This window comes from Cylas formicarius, unplaced genomic scaffold (genome assembly GCF_029955315.1).
Source record: "Cylas formicarius isolate icCylForm1 unplaced genomic scaffold, icCylForm1.1 PGA_scaffold_4__25_contigs__length_36172078, whole genome shotgun sequence".
NCBI classification, from domain to species: Eukaryota; Metazoa; Arthropoda; class Insecta; order Coleoptera; family Brentidae; genus Cylas; species Cylas formicarius.
In genome coordinates this window covers 1,665,674-1,685,906 of record NW_026844334.1, presented here as the reverse complement: position 1 = coordinate 1,685,906, position 20,233 = coordinate 1,665,674, and the positions used below count along the sequence as shown (strand labels likewise).

General features: G+C 37.8%; 2 protein-coding genes across 7 annotated transcripts; one reads left to right on the top strand and one right to left on the bottom strand.

The window, feature by feature from the left end:
* Window positions 1-727: 727 nt before the first annotated feature.
* Window positions 728-7,044, bottom strand: LOC132700803 (homeobox protein rough-like). Its single transcript, XM_060668351.1, has 3 exons — window positions 6,867-7,044; window positions 889-1,114; window positions 728-839 (listed from the first exon to the last, which is right to left on the bottom strand). Exons 1-3 carry the CDS (start codon window positions 7,042-7,044, stop codon window positions 728-730), a joined length of 516 nt encoding a protein of 171 aa, XP_060524334.1.
* A 1,526-nt stretch (window positions 7,045-8,570) lies between these two features.
* Window positions 8,571-20,218, top strand: LOC132701260 (glutamate receptor ionotropic, kainate 2-like). Of its 6 annotated transcripts, none has more exons than XR_009618749.1 (11): window positions 8,571-8,674; window positions 8,726-9,417; window positions 9,956-10,213; window positions 10,967-11,191; window positions 11,244-11,450; window positions 13,883-13,967; window positions 14,019-14,295; window positions 18,085-18,283; window positions 18,339-18,512; window positions 19,697-19,812; window positions 19,865-20,002. XR_009618749.1 is itself a non-coding variant. In XM_060669051.1 (11 exons), exons 1-11 carry the CDS (start codon window positions 8,605-8,607, stop codon window positions 20,090-20,092), a joined length of 2,580 nt encoding a protein of 859 aa, XP_060525034.1. In that variant the 5' UTR covers window positions 8,571-8,604; the 3' UTR covers window positions 20,093-20,218. The 6 variants fall into 6 exon arrangements, 4 of the variants coding, with proteins under 4 accessions (XP_060525034.1, XP_060525035.1, XP_060525037.1 ...); XM_060669051.1 differs by having other exon boundaries at window positions 18,339-18,561; window positions 19,865-20,218; XM_060669053.1 differs by lacking the exon at window positions 8,571-8,674 and having other exon boundaries at window positions 8,812-9,011; window positions 9,067-9,417; window positions 18,339-18,561; window positions 19,865-20,218.
* The last annotated feature ends 15 nt before the right edge of the window (window positions 20,219-20,233 follow it).

The window sequence follows — 20,233 nt, the reverse complement described above, 5'->3', positions numbered from 1 at the left end:
CACGCCGGATCAGAAGACTGCTTGCTGTTATCTGCAAAGAATATTAAGGATTCCAGCTTGGATTATCTGGACGATACATGTCTCGAACTGTTTGAAAATTTGTTTCAAATCAATCTTTTATCCCCAGTAACAATATTTGTTAGAAAATGATATTTATTTTGAATTCGGTTACAAAAAAACGCAACTTTTGGACCTCCTAAATTCATACGCAATTAAAATACTATATGCGATAATTGGGTTGAACAGGCTGGGCAGACTGTTTTACGTCTTTCTCCATATCATTGCATGTTTAACCGCATAGAGCACGGAACCAAGTAAAATCAAATAACATACCATCATATTTAGTATTAGCATTAAAAATTAAAACATTAGCATTAAAAATTAAAACATTTCAAAAAACTAATACTTTTATTTATGTTTCATTTTTAATAAAAAAGTTTAAGAATTTTTATTTAAGAAAATGCATGTTTTATTTATAATGCTTTCTCGAGCCGCCCTGTATACGTTAACATATCTTTAAATTGTGCACCATAACAATCTCTACAACCTTTGTATTTACTATTTTCTCATAATTTTCGAAACGAACGATGTAATGAAGGTTGTTCTACGGTTGACTCACCATCCACACGTCACCTTAACCGCCATTGATAAGTTTGTGTAATAATAATAAAAATGGCGGCCCACGTCTATAATCCACAGATAAACAACTTGGTCGGTTTGGTCTGACCTACCACCACTTCCGGCGATTCGCAAACATCTCAGAGTACAGCATCGAGTAGGCGTGGGCTTTGCGCGCGGCGCACGTCAAAATGTCCGCCTTGACGGAATCGATCAACTCCCTGCAACGGAAACGTCATTTACCTGTCAAATCGTACCGCTATAAAAGACCTGTAATGGTTCGCCTTCTCGATCCTCTTGTCTTTGGCCCTGCGATTCTGAAACCACACCTTGATCTGAGTTTCCGTCAGTCCTAGATCCAACGCAAGCGCACACCTCCTCTCCCTGCTGATGTACTCCGTGGCATGATACTCCGTCTCCAATCGGAGGGTCTGCTCGTTGGTGAATGTGGTGCGTTGCCGTCTGGGTCTTGATTCGCGCCTTTTCCGTCTGTCTACTGTATTTGGGAAAACCTCCGCGTCATCATTTGCTTTTGCTCAGTACCGAAGATCGTCCGATCAAACAATGAAAGTATTATGTGTATTGCATTGTATTGCATTGTATTCGGTATGGTCTGTTTATAGATACAAGAAAGTGACCAATTGCTTTTGAATGGGATTATCCAAGCGTGGTCATTAACAAACAATGCAACAAGATTATTACCTAAAGTTTCGGAATTTAAATTCAGGTAAAATTGTGGTCCGTAATAGAAAATAATTTTATACCTACCTGTGTTTAATATTCTTTGGTTTGGTATACTACCTATTTCATGTGTTGAATCGTGTGCGAATTATGCAAAATATGTGCGAGTCTAGTGTATCTCAGGAGATGCAATGGACAATGCAAGTTATCACAGTAGACAGTTGACTAAATCCCCTTCATCATGTGACACAAAAGCAACAATCCAAAACTACATGTATAATATTTTTACGAATATTATACAAAAAACCAATTAATTGAGGTTCTACAAAACTTGAACCTACAAAAGGAATACGTCTGTGATATATATGCAAAAAATGTAGGGCATACAGTTTCCTGGCTTCCACCTTCCACTATATATTTAATGTATAATAATAAATAAAAAAAAAAAAAAATTATTTTTGAAAACTGCACCACCCCCTATGTTTAGGACATATATTCATTTGAAGTTTTCTTTTTAAGATGGATTCAACAATCGCTGCCCTTAATTGTCGGCATTCAATTACTAAACACCCTGTATTTACGAAACGCAATGAATATTGTCTACAACTTTGGTAGTTAACATTTTTTTTTCTAAACCAAACAATAAAAGAGATACATTACTTTGACACCCGTAGCTGTGGGAAAGTTTGGCCGAATGATTCCGGCTTTATTGGCCAATAGACCGAAAGAAGGGATAAGGAAGACGAGCAGAGAAAGAAGAGAAGAGGTAAACAAAGCTCGAGCGTCAAAATATAAACGCGCATTATGATAATTTTTCATGACGGCGATAAATTCTGGCGTCGAATTTTCCGCCGATTCGATTTCGAACCGAATCGTTTTCGCGGAAACGTCAGCAACAATCGCAGGATCGGGACGACAATGGCTGCCGCGAATTATCCCCGTTCGACTGGAAACACGGAAACGGGCCGGAATAAGCCGACAAGCGGTACAATTTAAAACTTAAAATATTACGGTTATAAGATTACATTACGCGCTCGGATAGGTTCGTATTGTGTCGGTGAGAGCCGAACACCTGTTTGCCGTCGAAGCAGCGACACGCGTTGCGGCGGTAAAAACTTGGCAATGCCGCGAAACACGCGGTGTTGCCATGTTTTTACCGGCGAGCTCGGACAAGAAACTCTGCTTTTTCAAAATCAATGGGTTCTATCGGCAGTCACCTAGAAGTAATCTGCTTTTTTTTTTAATATTCTAGAACAAGATTATTGTAATATTGTAAAACACACCGAACAGGGAAAACCTCTGTTACTTATTAACAAGACAACTATTTTACTTTTATATAAGTAAACTGAGACATTTTTATGTTCTCATAAGAATCCTTTCAAATCTTTGTACTTCTTTTTAATTTTTAAACAGTTCAACCATTTCAAAAGGTTCAAAAGTAAGAGTAACTTTTTTCTGGATTTTTTCTACTACTAAATTGCAAGAAATTTGACATGTTAGCAGCTCAAGATTATTGTAGAACACATCGAACATGGAAAACCTCTGTTACGTATTAACCAGACAACTGATTTACTTTTATGTAAGTAATCTGCAACATTTTTATGTTCTCATAAGAATCCTTTCAAATCTTTGTACTTTTTTTTAATTTTTAAACAGTTCAACCATTTCAAAAGGTTCAAAAGTAAGAGTAACTTTTTTCTGGATTTTTTCTACTACTAAATTGCAAGAAATTTGACATGTTAGCAGCTCAAGATTATTGTAGAACACATCGAACATGGAAAACCTCTGTTACGTATTAACCAGACAACTGATTTACTTTTATGTAAGTAATCTGCAACATTTTTATGTTCTCATAAGAATCCTTTCAAATCTTTGTACTTTTTTTTAATTTTTAAACAGTTCAACCATTTCAAAAGGTTCAAAAGTAAGAGTAACTTTTTTCTGGATTTTTTCTACTACTAAATTGCAAGAAATTTGACATGTTAGCAGCTCAAGATTATTGTAGAACACATCGAACATGGAAAACCTCTGTTACGTATTAACCAGACAACTGATTTACTTTTATGTAAGTAATCTGCAACATTTTTATGTTCTCATAAGAATCCTTTCAAATCTTTGTACTTTTTTTAATTTTTAAACCGTTCAACCATTTGAAAAGGTTCAAAAGTAAGAGTAACTTTTTTCTGGATTTTTTCTACTACTAAATTGCAAGAAATTTGACATGTTAGCAGCTCAAGATTATTGTAGAACACATCGAACATGGAAAACCTCTGTTACGTATTAATCAGACAACTGATTTACTTTTATGTAAGTAATCTGCAACATTTTTATGTTCTCATAAGAATCCTTTCAAATCTTTGTACTTTTTTTTAATTTTTAAACAGTTCAACCATTTCAAAAGGTTCAAAAGTAAGAGTAACTTTTTCCTGGATTTTTTCTACTACTAAATTGCAAGAAATTTGACATGTTAGCAGCTCAAGATTATTGTAGAACACATCGAACATGGAAAACCTCTGTTACGTATTAACCAGACAACTGATTTACTTTTATGTAAGTAATCTGCAACATTTTTATGTTCTCATAAGAATCCTTTCAAATCTTTGTACTTTTTTTAATTTTTAAACCGTTCAACCATTTGAAAAGGTTCAAAAGTAAGAGTAACTTTTTTCTGGATTTTTTCTACTACTAAATTGCAAGAAATTTGACATGTTAGCAGCTCAAGATTATTGTAGAACACATCGAACATGGAAAACCTCTGTTACGTATTAATCAGACAACTGATTTACTTTTATGTAAGTAATCTGCAACATTTTTATGTTCTCATAAGAATCCTTTCAAATCTTTGTACTTTTTTTTAATTTTTAAACAGTTCAACCATTTCAAAAGGTTCAAAAGTAAGAGTAACTTTTTCCTGGATTTTTTCTACTACTAAATTGCAAGAAATTTGACATGTTAGCAGCTCAAGATTATTGTAGAACACATCGAACATGGAAAACCTCTGTTACGTATTAACCAGACAACTGATTTACTTTTATGTAAGTAATCTGCAACATTTTTATGTTCTCATAAGAATCCTTTCAACATTTTGTACTTTTTCTTTATTTTTAAAGAGTTCAACCAATTATTTACTTGGATGAAACCTGGTTCGACACTTATGATACCAAGGAAAAGGGTTGGGTTGACTCAACTGGTAAGTGTAAGACAAATGCGCCATCAAAAAGAGGTAAAAATATAACTATTTTGCATGGCTCTAAAGATGGCTGGATTCCAAATGCACATTCTCTGTCTGCGAAAAATATTAAAGATTCTTCTCTGGATTACCATGAAGACACCACCGCTAATTTATTTAAAAGTTGGTTTAAAAACAAACTAGTTCCAAACATTCCTCCTAATAGCGTCATTGTAATGGGCAATGCAAGTTATCACAGTAAACAGTTGACTAAAACCCTTTCCCATTTGACCAAAACTGCATGTATAATAACATGAAGATTGTACAAAAAGCAATTATTTGGGGTTCTACAAAGCTTGAATCTACAAAAGGAATACGTCTGTGATAATTATGCAAAAAATCTAGGGCACACAGTTTTAAGGAACATGTTTGGCACCAACTGAAATCTGCCATTCGTCGTAATAATGTCTTTCGCCGTGTTAATGTCCTCAAACTTATAGAAACCGAAGTTTTTGACATCCCTCCACAATGTTGGGCAAATTCTGTTAAAAATATAGAAAAAGCAGAACAATCGTATATCCATATTGCAAATAATATAGAACGGGCGATGATATGTACAGTAATGCTGATATATTATGTGAATAATTTTAAGTAATTTAAGTAGGCAATAAAAATAGTTTGTAATTTTATTTTAGATTTAAACATAAATAAAAAAAAGTACGGACCTCTTCGGCCATATTTCATTCTTACAGCTTGCCGGGGTCTTTCCTTAATTCGTATCAGTTAGTCACTTTCTTATATCTATGAACAGACTTTACCGAATAAAATGCGAGCAAGTTTCATTCAAGCTCTGAGGAAGTCAGAAACGTTATCAAGTTCGACTCAACATAAACCGGCGCAAGAGGAGTCCAGAAGTTTTGTAAAAAGGATTACAGTAGCCTGTGCAAATTCTGAGGTGTATTTATGTATTTATGTAGTAGGCTGTGCCTGTAAGAATCATTAATTCTCTCATCAAGTCGGTTGTTTGACAGTTGTTTGACATCAGTTTTTAAATTCAGTTCCGAGGGTCTTATTAATTTGGTCTTGAAAATATCGGAGCATTGTTATTCTCAAAAAGAATGGTCGAGTTTACTTTTAAGGAGTTGGTAGATATGTATTTTATGTATGATTTGACTGATGTCTAGCTAGGCAATTATATCAAGAGCGCTTTCTTAATAGAGTCACACCAGATAGACGAAACAGGTACTTTGAGGACAAATAATTATTTGAAAGAAGTCCATCGAACTGCAAGAACTCCAGAAATTGAAGAAGCAGTTTTACATTCTATTGGTGAAAATCCTGAACATAGTACTAGACAAATTTTAAATTTTTGCACGATTTTCTACTGTACCCATATTTTTCCCTTGCGTATTACTTTTTGTCAATGGTTTTTGAATGCATTCAGAAATTTTCACAATAACCATTTAACAGTTTTCGGTAAACGTTTAGACTGGAATTGTTGGAAATTACTTTATTGGACCGTTTTTCCTGGCAGAAACGCGAAACGGCCATAATTGTCGCTAGTTTTTAGAAGAGGATTTGCCAATATTGCTGTAAGAAGTACCATATTTAATTAGGAACGGAATGTGGTTCACTTTGGTGTTGCAGTAAGAGAACATTTAAATCACAGGACCCCAGATTTAAATAGTTTTAACTTTTTTTTATGGGCATCCCAGTTAATACTGTAGAAAAGTTAAAAGATCGTATAAAAGCTTCCTGGGATTTAATTAGAAACACTTGAGGTATACTTCCAAGAAGTTATTAATTTATTAACAGAAAATTTTGTTAAAAATTTTAATAGTGGGTGCTGTTTTTTTTTTAATAAAAGTGAAAGTGAAAAGAACAGTCTTCTAATTTGTTTAATTGATTTAACCAATGCAGTGGCCAGCCAACAAACCAACATATTGTTTGTCCATAGACGCCACTGATTTCCTTGAATTAAATTACATTTACATTCAGAGGTTTTTATTTTTTTAAGAGCACAGAGGATACAAACAATATAAACATCAATATTGTTTAGGACTGATTGGAGATCGTTACAGTAAATTTTCTTTTAGGAGAAATCAATGTGAAATTCCATACGCACGCCACTGGTGTATTTAGAAAAAAATTTGGTATACTAAATAATACCTGTTGATACATAGTGCGTGTGTGCCAAATTACATTAAAATATCTAAAGTGGTATTGTAGATGTTAAAAAAATATATTTTATTTTTGAAAAATTTACCACTCTGTATCTCAAAAGTTAAGAGGTTTGGGGCATATGTTCATATGACTCAAAAATCTCCTCCTCAATTATTGACATTCGATTTGAGAACTCGACAAATTTTAAAGGACTCAAAAGACTGCAAAAACTTACGAGATATGGAGAACTGCTTGCCGATCGGAGTCGCATGGCGGGGTTCCCGTAAAAACGACGACCATTGCGAAGCCAGTACCGGTACGGGTACCGCCAGAGTCCCGAGGGACTTCGCTCCTCTCGCCTCTTCCTCCAGGTCTCCGTAAATCTTCCTGAAGAACTCTTTGGGCGAGGACATGGCGGTTCCATGGGCTTGGGGGTGTTACCACGGTATGGGTGGCCGCCACCGCGAATGGTATGTTCGCGTGGGATACCACCGAGCGATTAGACACTTCCGTCACACTGGCCCGGAAATATTGAATTGCCATTTTCGCTGAGATCCGGATAAATCCGGAGCACGAAGTGGGCGGGGCGCGACCGGAGGCGGGTTGCCGACGCCGACCAACGGTGTCGCGACGTTTTCACAAAGGGGCGATGCTTTATCTCCACCACGTGTCGCTTATTTTCTCTGCGAGGCTTCCGGAAGTGCGAAAAATCATTTAGGAGTTCGATTTATGTACGTTTTTAATTATGACATGACTCTACTATCTCTACTCATTGTCCCAAGGTTTATTTTATGATTTTTCGAAAAGGAAATACCATTTTTTGCATAAATATATGTAATATAGTGTCCACCTCAAAAATTAACCAATTTTTTTTTCTTCTGATAATTATAAATCCCGCGTATCTTTAATATTGAGAATTATTAATGTAATTAATACATATTTCCTTTTTTTTTTCAAACCATTGCCCCTTTTTAGTTCGAAGTGTTTTCGGAGCGCGAGCATTGAAGATGCCAAGTGAGATTTTGGCGAAACGTCTGCAGGATTCCAGTCAGAGTTCAACGAGCGAACGGATGATATCCCGGAATATAGTGTCATCATATATATATATATATATATATATATATATATATATATATATATATATATATATATATATATATATATATATATAATCGAGTTATCTAAAGTTGATAGTTCTGCAATTAAATACTTAAAACAAGATCAGTCCAAAACCTCCAGTTCGCAGATCAATGCAGACGAAATACTCGCGCTTTTTGTTGAATCTAAGTTGACCAGGCGTCAATATACATTAATTATAGATTTTGTTAATTCAAAAATGCCCTCAAATGTCTTTCTTTCCTATCACAAAGTCCTGGAGACAAAGAAAAAGTGCTATCCGGATGAAAAAGTGTCAGAGACATCTGCAGAAGTGGAACTGCAGTCTTCCACTCCAAGGAGACTCAATGTTAATAGGAAAATGGGGGTAGTTCAGGGCACAGTGGATACAAGCAGAAGTTTTCTGAGAGAGCCATAAATGATTATTTGTAATGAGTCTTTCAGTTATATTACAATACTCATTATAACATTATAAATTCAATTCAATTTCAATTCGGGTGTAATTAGCCATAGCCATAGCCATAATGAAGGTTCAGGAACAATTGGTAAAGATTCTTTAGACTTACTTGTACCATATTGGGTTAGTTTTCACTTTTATGTGTTTTATTAAGATAATGTGAGATATGTTTCTTGCTGTTAATAAAATTTTACTTTTCTAAAATAAATATTTTTTTTATTGATATTAAAGTTTAAAAATATGTATTTGCCTTGGAAAATATCCCATCAGCGTGAGAATTTCATGATCGCGAGGCTTTAATTTTATCGTCGCTAATTTCGTATGCTCCCCGCGTCTAAGTCTAAAAATATACCCGCCAGATGATTTTACAAAGCCACGCTCGACGACGCACTCTTTTAAAATGCTGCTCCCGTTGTTATTCTACTGTTTACCGCTGTCATTAGCCTATCAACGTGGTGAATACCGTATAGGTAAGATGCCGATACATAAGTTCCACGCGATCTCTAACACGAGGGCCGCAGGCGGCCTCTTCCACGATCGGACCCAAGAAGCCGCCTTCCAAGTGATCACCGACGAACTCAACACCAACCCTAACTCATCATTCGACTTGGTCGCCGACACATTCGGAGTTTCCTACTCCGACACATTCGTCGCCCGACTTGGTGCCTGCAGACTTCTGGAAAACGGCGTAATCGGGATATTCGGGCCCAGCTCGCAGCATTCCTCCCCTTACATCCAAGCCATATGCGACCACAAAGAGATCCCCCACCTGGAGACGCACTGGGACGACAAAATCGAGCGAAACAAGTGCGTGGTGAACCTCCATCCTCACCCGGGGGTGATTGCGAGATTTCTGGTTCAGTTGGTGCAACGTTTCGGATGGGAGCGGATGGTCGTGCTGTTCGAAGACGACGACAGTTTGCTGCGCACAGCGCCGCTACTCGATTTGAACATCTACCACGGCGTCAACATCATCCTGAGGCAGTTGGAGCTTGACGAGTCGCAGAGCTATAGAGGTGTGCTCAACGCTATCAAGAGTAGCGAGGAGACAAACTTGCTCTTGGACTGCTCGGTGGAGACGTTGGGGAAGGTGTTGAAGCAAGCCCAGCAGGTCGGTTTGATGACGGATAGGTATCGGTACATCGTCACCAGCTTGGACGTAGGTGTTTTGGACCTGACTGATTTCCAGTACAGCGGCGTCAATCTTACTGGGGTAAGTCCAACTATTGCGCATCATAGGTAGAGGTTATCAACGTTCTATTGACTTATAAACGGAAGAAACCTTACTCAAACCATTCAGCATCAATTCAATGAAATACAACCTTCCACTGTCAACCTGTCACTGTTGCCCTTCCTTACATTCAAGAGTATTTTTTCTTTATTCTTGACCCATATTATCCCAAGCATGAAAAATATTAAAAAATACTTTTTTGCTCTGAAATTATTTATTTAAATAATAATAAAAACTCGAAACATACAAAAAAATACTGGTGCGTAAACGAACCACTGGGAAAAAACATTAAATAATGTTTTGGTTAGTAAACTAAAAGTGGATAGAACCTGATTTGATACAAAAAAACGCATAATTTTTATGGTTTTAAGCATGAAGTATGTAAATGCATGTTACACTTGTTACAAACGTAAATTGTGTGACTGTGGCAGAATCTACATCTCCTTCGGGCTTTATTAGCATGAACAATCATGAGGTGACCTTGATTATCATAACGCACAAACCGATCTATGCTCCCTAGATTTGGCTGTTTGACCCGTCGCATCCGAAGGCGACCAAATACGAAGACGCCATGTTGGACGCACTAGGCTTACCAGCTGAGAGCCTGTGGAAAATGAAACTTTCAACGGCCCTGCTCTTGGACGGAGTACGTCTGTTTTACGAGACCATCGGAGAGTTCGGCGACACTCAAAGCGAACTGCTGAGTACGCAATCATTGTCTTGCGACGGTACCAAGTACTGGCGTTTCGGCTACACCATTGTGAACACCATAAAAGCGGTAAGAGCTCTTTTTTTACAGGTCCCAATTGGGCCTGCAATATGCCCTGGGGCACCTGGCATTTGTAGTGAATAGAAAGGAACAATGGCGTGTAGAATATCACTCCAGTGAGTGATCCCCACTCCCTAAATCTTAAATCTAGGGTTTGCTTGGCATATTTGGCATTAGGATGGCCTAGCACTCTCCTTGCAGAGGGAAGTAATAAATCGCGGAAACTTTTATATGAACCTTCAACCCGGGCCCCATACGAAACAGTCTACTCTTACTGCAACACTATTCATTCAGTTCCTAATTAAGTATGGTACTTTCTCCAGCAAAAAACACATTCATTGTACGAATGGTTTGAGCTCTCCCTGGCTCACAGTGCGTCGGTTCTTGTTGAGTCGAACGTGCAAACTTGTCGCCGGTCGTCCTGTTGGCTTCTTCAGAACTTAACAGTATCAGTTAAGTCACCACTAAATTCAAATTGTATAATCTAGTGTGTCAACCAAGGGGGTTGAAAGCTTTATGATAAAATGAAGGGTACATATTTTTATTCCTTTTTTTGCAAATGGAAATTTTCAAGGTCTGCAGTCGACATTGGGTTGGAAAGATTTTGCAGAATAAAGAGGTGGTAATTATTGACCGGAATACATGTTTATCTAATTTTTCATAAAACGTTATCTAGTAGTTCATCAACAACCGATGTTGCAAAAAAAATAGGTGAAAATATCTTAGAATCGTGATGGTGGTGGTGATGGTGAGTGGTTTCAGAAAAAGTTCCAAGGCATCACGGGCCAGATCCAATTCGACAACGAAGGATTCAGGAGGAATTTCGTGCTGGAGGTGGTGGAGCTGACCCCGGCGGGGTTGTCCGTTGTCGGACAGTGGAACAGCTCGGTAGGTGAACTGAAAGTGGACAGATCTCGAGTCCGCGTGCACCAAGAACCTGCCATAGCGAATCCTTTCAACCGGACCTTCACCGTGATAACGACCCTGGTAAAATGTTACTTTAGCTACGCGTCGCTTCGTCAAAAGGGCAGTGTTTCAGACTGCGCCTTACGCGATGCTCAAGGAGACTACCGCGCAGCTGACGGGCAACGACAGGTTCGAAGGTTTCTGCGTCGACGTCATCCAAGAACTGTCTGCCATGTTGGGCTTTAATTACACGTTCATCATACAAGCGGACGGTGCTAACGGCGACCTGAACAGGATCACGTACGAGTGGAACGGAATGATCAGGGAGATCATCGACGGGGTAAGAGTAAAACGGGACTCCAGTTACAGGATAGTCGATTTAAGAGTAGCTTATTTTTGAATACAAAAATTGTTTTCGGTAAAACGACTTTTTTTTTAAGGGATTTGTAATAAAAAACTACAGGGTGCGGCAAAATCATAGGTACTATTTGGGATGTACATTTTATGCCATTTGGAACGTTATTTGTTAAAAATCATGTCTTTTAAATGACGGCAATTATTGTCGATGCACTCTTGTAGGTTCTCGCGGAAGCGCATCATTACCCGATGGATCGTTTCTTGGGGAATTGAGGCAATTTCTTGTCTTATGGTTGCCTTTAATTCTTCCAAAGTCCGCGGACGATGTGTGAAAACTCTCGCTTCACCCCGTAAAGACACCACTTTGTTTAGGAACATTTCTTGAAGAAGATTTAGTGAACGACGCGTTGTGTGCGATGTAGCACCATCGTGGTGGAACCAAAGATGTTCTCTTTGATCATGGTTCAACTCGTTCACTTTTGGAAGCAGGAAATTGTTAAGCATATCAAAATATCGACCTCCGTTGACTGTTACCGTTATTACATCTTCTTCGAAAAAGTAAGGACCCCACACGCCGAACTCCGAGATTGCACACCAGACGGTGACTTTTGGACTGACTAAAGCCTTTGATCGGCTTGACCATAAGCTTATGTGCGCCAAATTGAGTTACTACGGCTTCGATGATGTTTCGACTCGATTTTTTGAAAACTACTTAGCCAGGTGTACCGCAAGGTTCTATCCTTGGACCTATATTATTCTTAATTTGTGTTTGTGAGATTTATACATGCTTCGAATATTTGAATTTGTATTGATTTGCTAATGACACTCGGTTATTATACTCCTTCGATCCTAAATTATTTGATGTTGCTTCAATTTATACCAATTTGGATTTCCATTACTCATTTCTATATTCTTCCGGGCATAATCTTCAACTTATTGCTAAACAATGCAGTGTAATGTTCTTTTCTCCCAAACCTAACATTGGACAAGTATCCCAAATGTTCAAAACAGCTGTTATTTATTTGATTTCGGCTTGAGGAAATTTGGAAGGATTTCCCACAAAATCCAGGAACTTAACTGACTAAAAATTGACACAACTTCCAAGTACTTTTTGGCGTCTACGGTTTTCCAAATTATAAGCACATCCAATCCGTCCTACTTACGAGTTAAATTGTAGTTTCGTAATCGGATGCTTTAAGGCGCCCCTACAGACTCTCACTGCCACGATATCGCTTATCTTTGTTCCGCAGATCATTTTCTTATGACGCTGTTGTAAGTTTTAATAGTACACCCGATTCAGTAAAACCACATTCAATTAAATTCTTTAAAAAATATTTCAAGTTGAAACTGCTAACTTTAAAATTTGATTTTCAATGTTATTCTTGTTACTTTGGAAAACCGATGAAATCGAATTTTTCGAAAATATTTGCGCTATGAAAATTTTATATCTCGGTAACGGTAGGTCCTATGGGATCGCCGTTGCTACAGAAATGACCACCGCCAAAAAAAATTTTTTTTGTCTGTTTGTCCGTTCTCTGTTCTCCGTTCTCGACTTTTGGTTTTTCCTGAACAGCTTTCGAACAGTTGGAGCTACAAAATTGAAATTTGCCTCCTTTTTAGCCCTCCACGAGGCACATAAGCTTATAAGAAATGGACCTGATTCGACGCCGGTATCCATCTTTTTTTCCAGATTTTGGATTGTTTTTTGGACCTTGCTGTGAAACACGATTAGTGTCCGAAATTTGAAGCAATCGACTTCATATTTAGCACATATACGCAACTTTTCCCCGTGACTAAATCTATTGAAAAAGGGGGACTGAGGGGTCGGGAAGTATTCTAAAAAAATGAAAAATCGCAACCGCAAAGGTCTACAAAAAAACATCATTTTTCAAAAATTGTTTACGAGACCAAAAAAACTATGGATCCAGCAGAAGGAGAAGATACGGCTCTATAAAATTTTATTCTTGACAATTTTTCAAAAATATACAGGGTGCGCCGCAAATTCAAAAAAACTGAAAAATGGGTCCCCTTATTATTGAAAATTGGTTAGAACTGAACGACTATGATTCAGATCTCACGTTCTTTTATATTGCGATATGGCCCGCATAGACATCAAAAACTTTTCTCTCGATATCTGCCTTGTATCCTGTTTTTTTGAGGGTGGTATGAATCTTTCCTTAGAATATATATTTTTTTATCAATATTGGGATTTTCTTCAGTTTTTAGTAAAGTCCTTAAATCACGATCTTCATCCTTTTCCAGTGTTCTCTTCTTTCTGGCTAGGCTACATATTGGTTGATTTTTTAACTAGATTCAATGAAATGGATTTGGTTGAACTAATTTAGCCCTCTCATTTGCTTTAACAAATAAAATTATTTAAATGATCATCCGTTACATGTCGCATTCTGTCAGTAGAACGCGGACCTGGCCATAGCCGACTTGACGATAACGTCGGAGAGGGAAAATGCGGTGGATTTCACCATGCCCTTTATGAACCTGGGTGAGACTACATAACCTATAAGTCCTTTTCTACTAAAAAGGGTACTTCTAGGTATCAGCGTACTGTACAGGAAACCCGAGCCTGTGCCGCCCAGCCTTTTCATGTTTACGTCGCCGTTTTCCACGTCGGTGTGGGTAATGCTGGGCGTGGCATATCTGCTGGTCTCCTTCGCCATTTTCATCATGGGCAGGCTGTCGCCCAGCGAGTGGACCAACCCGTTTCCCTGCGTCGAAGAGCCGGAGTATCTGATCAACCAGTTCAGCATCAGGAACTCGTTGTGGTTCACCATTGGCGCCCTCATGCAACAGGGATCGGAACTAGCGCCAATGTAAGACGATTATTGTATTACGTATAAAATTCACTATTGAGATTGAACAGGATAACTCTATTAATTTTTTAGAATTAAGTATTACGAAAACGCAAAACAAATTAGATTTTTCCATTTATCATCAACCTTCACACACGGACACAGTCATACCTAACAGCTCAGATCACCCTTATACACACAAAATGGCTTCATTTCAATCTTTTATACACAGAATTCGTAATACGCCACTCTCAACAGAAAATTACAACAAAGAACTTAATCAAAATAAATAAGAACTAAAAGTTCAGATTTTCACGAAATTATATATTTTGACATGTCAATTTTTTCGACAACACCGTGTCTTTATCAAATGTCTGAAATTTTGATAAAGACACGGTGTTGTCGAAACAATTGTCATGTGAAAACATATAATTTCGTGAAAATCTGAACTTTCAGTTCTTATTTATTTTTTAACACAATAAATAAGAACTGAAAGTTAATTTTCATCAAGTAAAAGTCACTTCAGTTCAAGTTTAGGATAGTGTATAGCCTAATAAAACTTTAACGATGTTATTACCTGTTGTTTTTGGGTGAAGCCATTAACAACAAATTTATTCTTAATTGAGAAACAAGGCAGGAGTATGCCAGGTATAGTCTGTTCATAGATATAAGAAAGTGACCAATTGCTTTTGAATGGGATTATCCAAGGGTGGTCATTAACATACAATGTAACAAGATTATTACCTAAAGTTTCGGAATTTAAATTCAGGTAAAATTGTGGTTCGTAATAGAAAATAATTTAATACCTACCTGTGTTTAATATTCTTTGGTTTGGTATACTACCCAATATATTGAGACTAAGGAAGTTATAAACAATGCTTATATGACTCTCATTGAACGTGGTGCCACCAAGCAAGCATCTTTAGAAGAAACGGCCACATTGACGAAAATTCCAATATGAACTGTATGGAAAATTGTGAATAATCCCATTTCAGCGAGGAAAAAAAGAAGCGATGCTGACATTTTCTCGAGTGTAGATGAAAGTGATCAAGATATACGAGGAACAAAGCGTGCCTACATAAGATATCTCAATTAGGAGACTTGAAAAAGATGAAACCGGTGTTAAATGTGGCAGAACTACCTTTTGGAAGTGTATTCAACACATGTGTTTTAGATTTTAAAAAATTGACAAAAGGCAAGTTTTAATGGAATCTTTTAGAATTCGGAAATGGCGACTGGAATATCTAGAAAAAAATAGGATTTACAGAGAACAACAAAGGCCAATTATTTACTTGGATGAGACCTGGTTTGACACTTATGATACCCCGGAAAAGGGTTGGGTTGTCTCAACTGGTAAGTGTAAAACAAACGCGCCATCAAAAAGAGGTGTGCATGCTGGCTCTAAAGATGGTTGGATTCCAAATGGACTTTCTCTGTCTGTGAAAAATATTAAAGATTCTTCTATGGATTACCATGAAGACACCACCGCTGATTTATTTGAAAATTGGTTTAAAAACAAACTAGTTCGAAACATTCCTCCTAATAGCGTAATTGTAATGGACAATGCAAGTTATCACAGTAGACAGTTGACTAAAACCCCTTCCTCATGTGACACAAAAGGAACAATCCAAAACTACATGTATAATATTTTCACGAATATTATACAAAAAACCAATTAATTGAGGTTCTACAAAGCTTGAACCTACAAAAGGAATACGTCTGTGATATATATGCAAAAAATGTAGGGCATACAGTTTCCTGGCTTCCACCTTCCACTATATATTTAATCCCATTGAACATGTTTGGCACCAACTGAAATCTGCCATTTCTCGTAACAATGTTTTTCCCCGTGTTAACTCCAATGTCTTCAAACCGAAGTTTTTAACATCCCTCCACAAAGTTGGGCAAAATCAGTTAAATATATAGAAAAAGCAGAACAATCGTATATCCATATTGCAAATAATATAGAACAAATAATAATTAGAACAGGCGATGATAGCGATAGTGATACTGATATATTATGTGAATAATTTTAAGTAATTTAAGTAGGTCATAAAAATAATTTGTAATTTTATTTTAGAATTAAACATAAATACATACATAAATAAATAAATATTGTTCAGTATCTTTCCTAACAAAACCCCAAATAATTAAATTCTAAGCAAAGTGCGGACCTGTTCGACCATATCTCATTCTGACAGCTTGCTCGGGTCTTTCCTTACTTGGTATCAGTTAGTCACTTTCATATATCTATGGACAGACTTTACATTTCCTTCTTTCCGACATATTTCTTGAGTGTTGACCATTTGTGGCAGTGTTGAATAATCGAATAATATAACTTTAATCGGTAGATGACTTATTCAACAAGACGCTTTAAAAGAAACCTGTGTAATTTCAAAATAGTGGAGAATTGAAGATAAGGAATAAACGTAGTGATTTTCAAATTCACTGTATGGATAATAGTGATCAGTACCTAATAAGAAAGAAAACATATTGTTTTTATCAAAGCGAAGTTGTTCCTACCTTGGATTAAATGAAAAAGAAGCTAGAAAAAGATTAAACCAATATGCTGGTCAAATGGGATTGAGTTACCTCAAAATAGACACTCTGTATCTCAAAAGTTAAGATAATATGAAGTTTTTGCAATGTGCTAAAAAAAATTATGGCACTTTTCTAATTTTAGAACTTGCATATCTCCATTATTTTGTAACTGAAACATTTTGCTTTTTTTAAAAACCAGACCCTGCATGTTGTTTTTGGTTTGGATGCACAACAATTCAAGTTTCTATTTTAATGCAATATAATCCAAAAATGATATTACGTAGTGAGCGGCCCCCGTATATAAAGCATAATCTGATTTCCTTCATTATTAATAACGAATTATCGTATGAACCAATGTAATGTCGAAATTCCACTCGCAGGACCATAAATTACCTATTCCTCCATATCTTATCTATAATAAATTAAACTCTCATTATTATTATTATTGACAGCGAATTTAATATTTCAATGAATATCTATTTTGGGAAATTTACTTTGACAAAAATCATTAAGGGATTACCGCGAAAAGCTACTCGAATTGGGCGTACTTGGTAGTAAAGTACACATATTATTAAAATATTATTTATTAATTATAGTGTACAACAACTAAAACATTACTACTCATTTCTAGCGTGCTCGGAATCGTGTTTTTATGTTTTCTTGTCGGATGTGACGTCGTTGGGGGACAACGTCACTTCATGGGAAGCGCCATCTGTTACTTGGTCACTAAACTAATACAAAAAAGTGCCACATCGACGCTTGTTATTCAAACTCGAAAAGGCCGGAGTGGGGGTAAACTGCTAGAGTGGGTAGCGGCGTTTTTAAGCCAGCGGTCGTTCAGAGTTCGAATTGGTTACACTTTTTCACTGCCACAAAACGTGCCTAGTGGTGTTCCCCAGGGATCGGTGCTGGAACCAGTGCTATTCTTAGTGTATTTGCTCTCCAGCATTGATTCTCGTGTGAGCGCTTATGCTAAATTAATTGAAAATCCTTCAACACATGCGACGTATTACAGAGAGACTTGAATGCTATTTCCAAGTGGTGTTCAACTTGGCTATAGCCCCTGAATACTCAAACCTGCTCTGTGCTGCATGTTGGCAAGAACGATCCCGGTTTGAACAATTATATCAATGGAAACTTCGAGTCGAGTGTCGATTCTCAGATGGACATAGGTGTGACAGTTTACAATTTTTCCGACGCAGGAGTATCACAGTAGACTGTGGAAGTTTCTTAAAAAAAAACTCAGTAAACTTTAACCTCGCATTCTAGAAGCGTATCGACTAGGACGGCGTCCGGATTCTGGTGGTTTTTCGTCCTGATAATGGTCTCGTCGTACACGGCGAACCTAGCGGCGTTCCTGACGGTGGAAACGCTGGTAACGCCTTTCAAAAACATCGACGAACTCGCGCGTCAAGACGAGATCAAGTACGGAGCGAAAAAGAAAGGTTCCACCGAGTACTTCTTCAGGGTGCGTAAGGAATGTCGATCCTCGCGACCCTTAAGTCACTTGGGGCTCCCTCTAGGACTCGAACCTCAGCACCTACAAAAGGGTTTGGGAGTTTATGAGTAAACACCCCGAGGTTCAGGTGTCGGACAACGACGAAGGCGTGAGGCGAGTCGAACAGGAAAACTACGCCTACTTGATGGAGTCGACTACCATAGAATACGTGACGCAGCGACACTGCAGTTTGGCCCAGGTCGGCGGACTGTTAGATGATAAGGGCTACGGCATCGCGATGAAAAAATGTAGGCAACCGCAGGCGCTGAATGTTTGACCGTAATCTTAGGTTGGGTTTGGTTAGTCTGTGTTTCTCTAACTTCAACAACGGATACTAAGCGTAAGTGCGATTAATACAAAGTAGAACGCTTAGAAACAACTGATTATACAAAAAAAAGTGAAAGGAGAACGGGAATGTTGTGACTGAAGAAAAATATTTATTAGCATACCCTGTAAAGAACATTTTAATGTCTACACACTCATATCAAAAAAGGGTGTTAATAATAACCTTTAAACAGAGCCAAATTCTTAATACCATAGTTATTCCTATTGGAAATTCTAAAGTAACCAACTAACCAAAACTACTATGCATACCTACGCAAAGAATTATAAATTGATGATACACCAAGGTTCTACCTTTCCAGAGCCCGTGGGTATGGCTTCCCATTCGTGGTTCCTAATTTATATATTTTTGTCAAAAGTTCAACAGCCGCAGACCACAGAAAACAAACAAGACGGCAATAGAAACCGTTCTTAGAATATTGTTTACAAATTAGGGGTCCATATTTATAGAAGTACAATTTCCAATAATCACAAAGCTGCCGTCTTTAAGTTTAATGTAACCTTTTTTTCAGCACATGTAAAAAGGAACACCTTAATGTTTGGATTCTAATCGAGATCAACCTCCCAGTTTTTTAGACCTTGGCTTTAATTCCAGACGTTAAACATCCAGTCATTTTAAGTAGAATAACCATTTTTATTACTTCTGCGGTGTTTATAATTCATCGCCACTATGCCGTGGCCTGGACGACTATATTTCAACCAACCTTTAACGCCTTCTCCATCTAAAGCCTCGTTCTCAGACTTACGGCGAACCGCAACCAACAACTACAAAAAACAAACACTTTTAAATGCCGCACGTACCTTCTCTTACGAATATTTCTTCTTTTCTATGCATGTGTTTTATTTGCGCCAACGATGTAAAGCAATTAAGGTTGTTCTCCATAGTTTGTGATAGTTTGTGGAGTTTTTTCATTGGGATTGTTAAAAGTAGTAAGGATAAACTTGGTACGTATTATAAACAAAAACCTAACCTCAACTTCACCGGCCGGCACAAACAAGGCGCTGACATCACTACGTAGTTCTGAGAACGCGTGGTTACAGTTTCGCCGTACCGTAACGACCTCAGCACGGCCATCCTCAAGCTACAAGAGAGCGGCCGACTGACCCAACTCAAAATTAAATGGTGGAAAGAGAAAAGGGGCGGCTCGACTTGCGGGGTGAGTGCGCTGTGACGCTTCTACGACGTCCCTGTTATATCCCGCGTTTCAGACGAAAAAAGAAGAAGCCGAAGCGACGGCGCTCGATTTGAAAAACGTAGGCGGCGTGTTTCTCGTGCTGTTCGTTGGTTCTATGGTCGCCCTGGCCGGTTCCTTGATCGAGTCGGCCGTTTTCGTGTACAGGAGGTGCAAAACGTCAAATACCACATTCGGCGAGGAGCTCAAGAAGGAATTCCGTTTCATATTGCATTTCAAGCGGCAGGTCAAAGTTGTCAAATAAAATCCGCCTTTCAATGTTTCGTTTCTTTCGCTCCGCGGATCGGTGACGTCACGTTTCTGATGGCCGCAAATACGGGATAAAAAGCGAAGCCTCGCTGATCGAACAAATATCGTAAATCCATCGGGTTGGCGTCGGAATCAT

What these genes read in the sequence shown, in the direction of transcription:
- LOC132700803 (XM_060668351.1), bottom strand. Translation starts at nt 7,044, where the DNA reads ATGTCCTCGCCCAAAGAGTTCTTCAGGAAGATTTACGGAGACCTGGAG. An exon ending in CAAGCAGTTCTCCATATCTC is followed by an intron (nt 1,115 to 6,866) that starts GTAAGTTTTTGC and finishes TCCCAAATACAG; the next exon opens with TAGACAGACGGAAAAGGCGC. An exon ending in GAGAAGGCGAACCATTACAG is followed by an intron (nt 840 to 888) that starts GTCTTTTATAGC and finishes TTTCCGTTGCAG; the next exon opens with GGAGTTGATCGATTCCGTCA.
- LOC132701260 (XM_060669051.1), top strand. Translation starts at nt 8,605, where the DNA reads ATGCTGCTCCCGTTGTTATTCTACTGTTTACCGCTGTCATTAGCCTAT. An exon ending in GCGGCGTCAATCTTACTGGG is followed by an intron (nt 9,418 to 9,955) that starts GTAAGTCCAACT and finishes TATGCTCCCTAG; the next exon opens with ATTTGGCTGTTTGACCCGTC. An exon ending in CATGCCCTTTATGAACCTGG is followed by an intron (nt 13,968 to 14,018) that starts GTGAGACTACAT and finishes GGGTACTTCTAG; the next exon opens with GTATCAGCGTACTGTACAGG.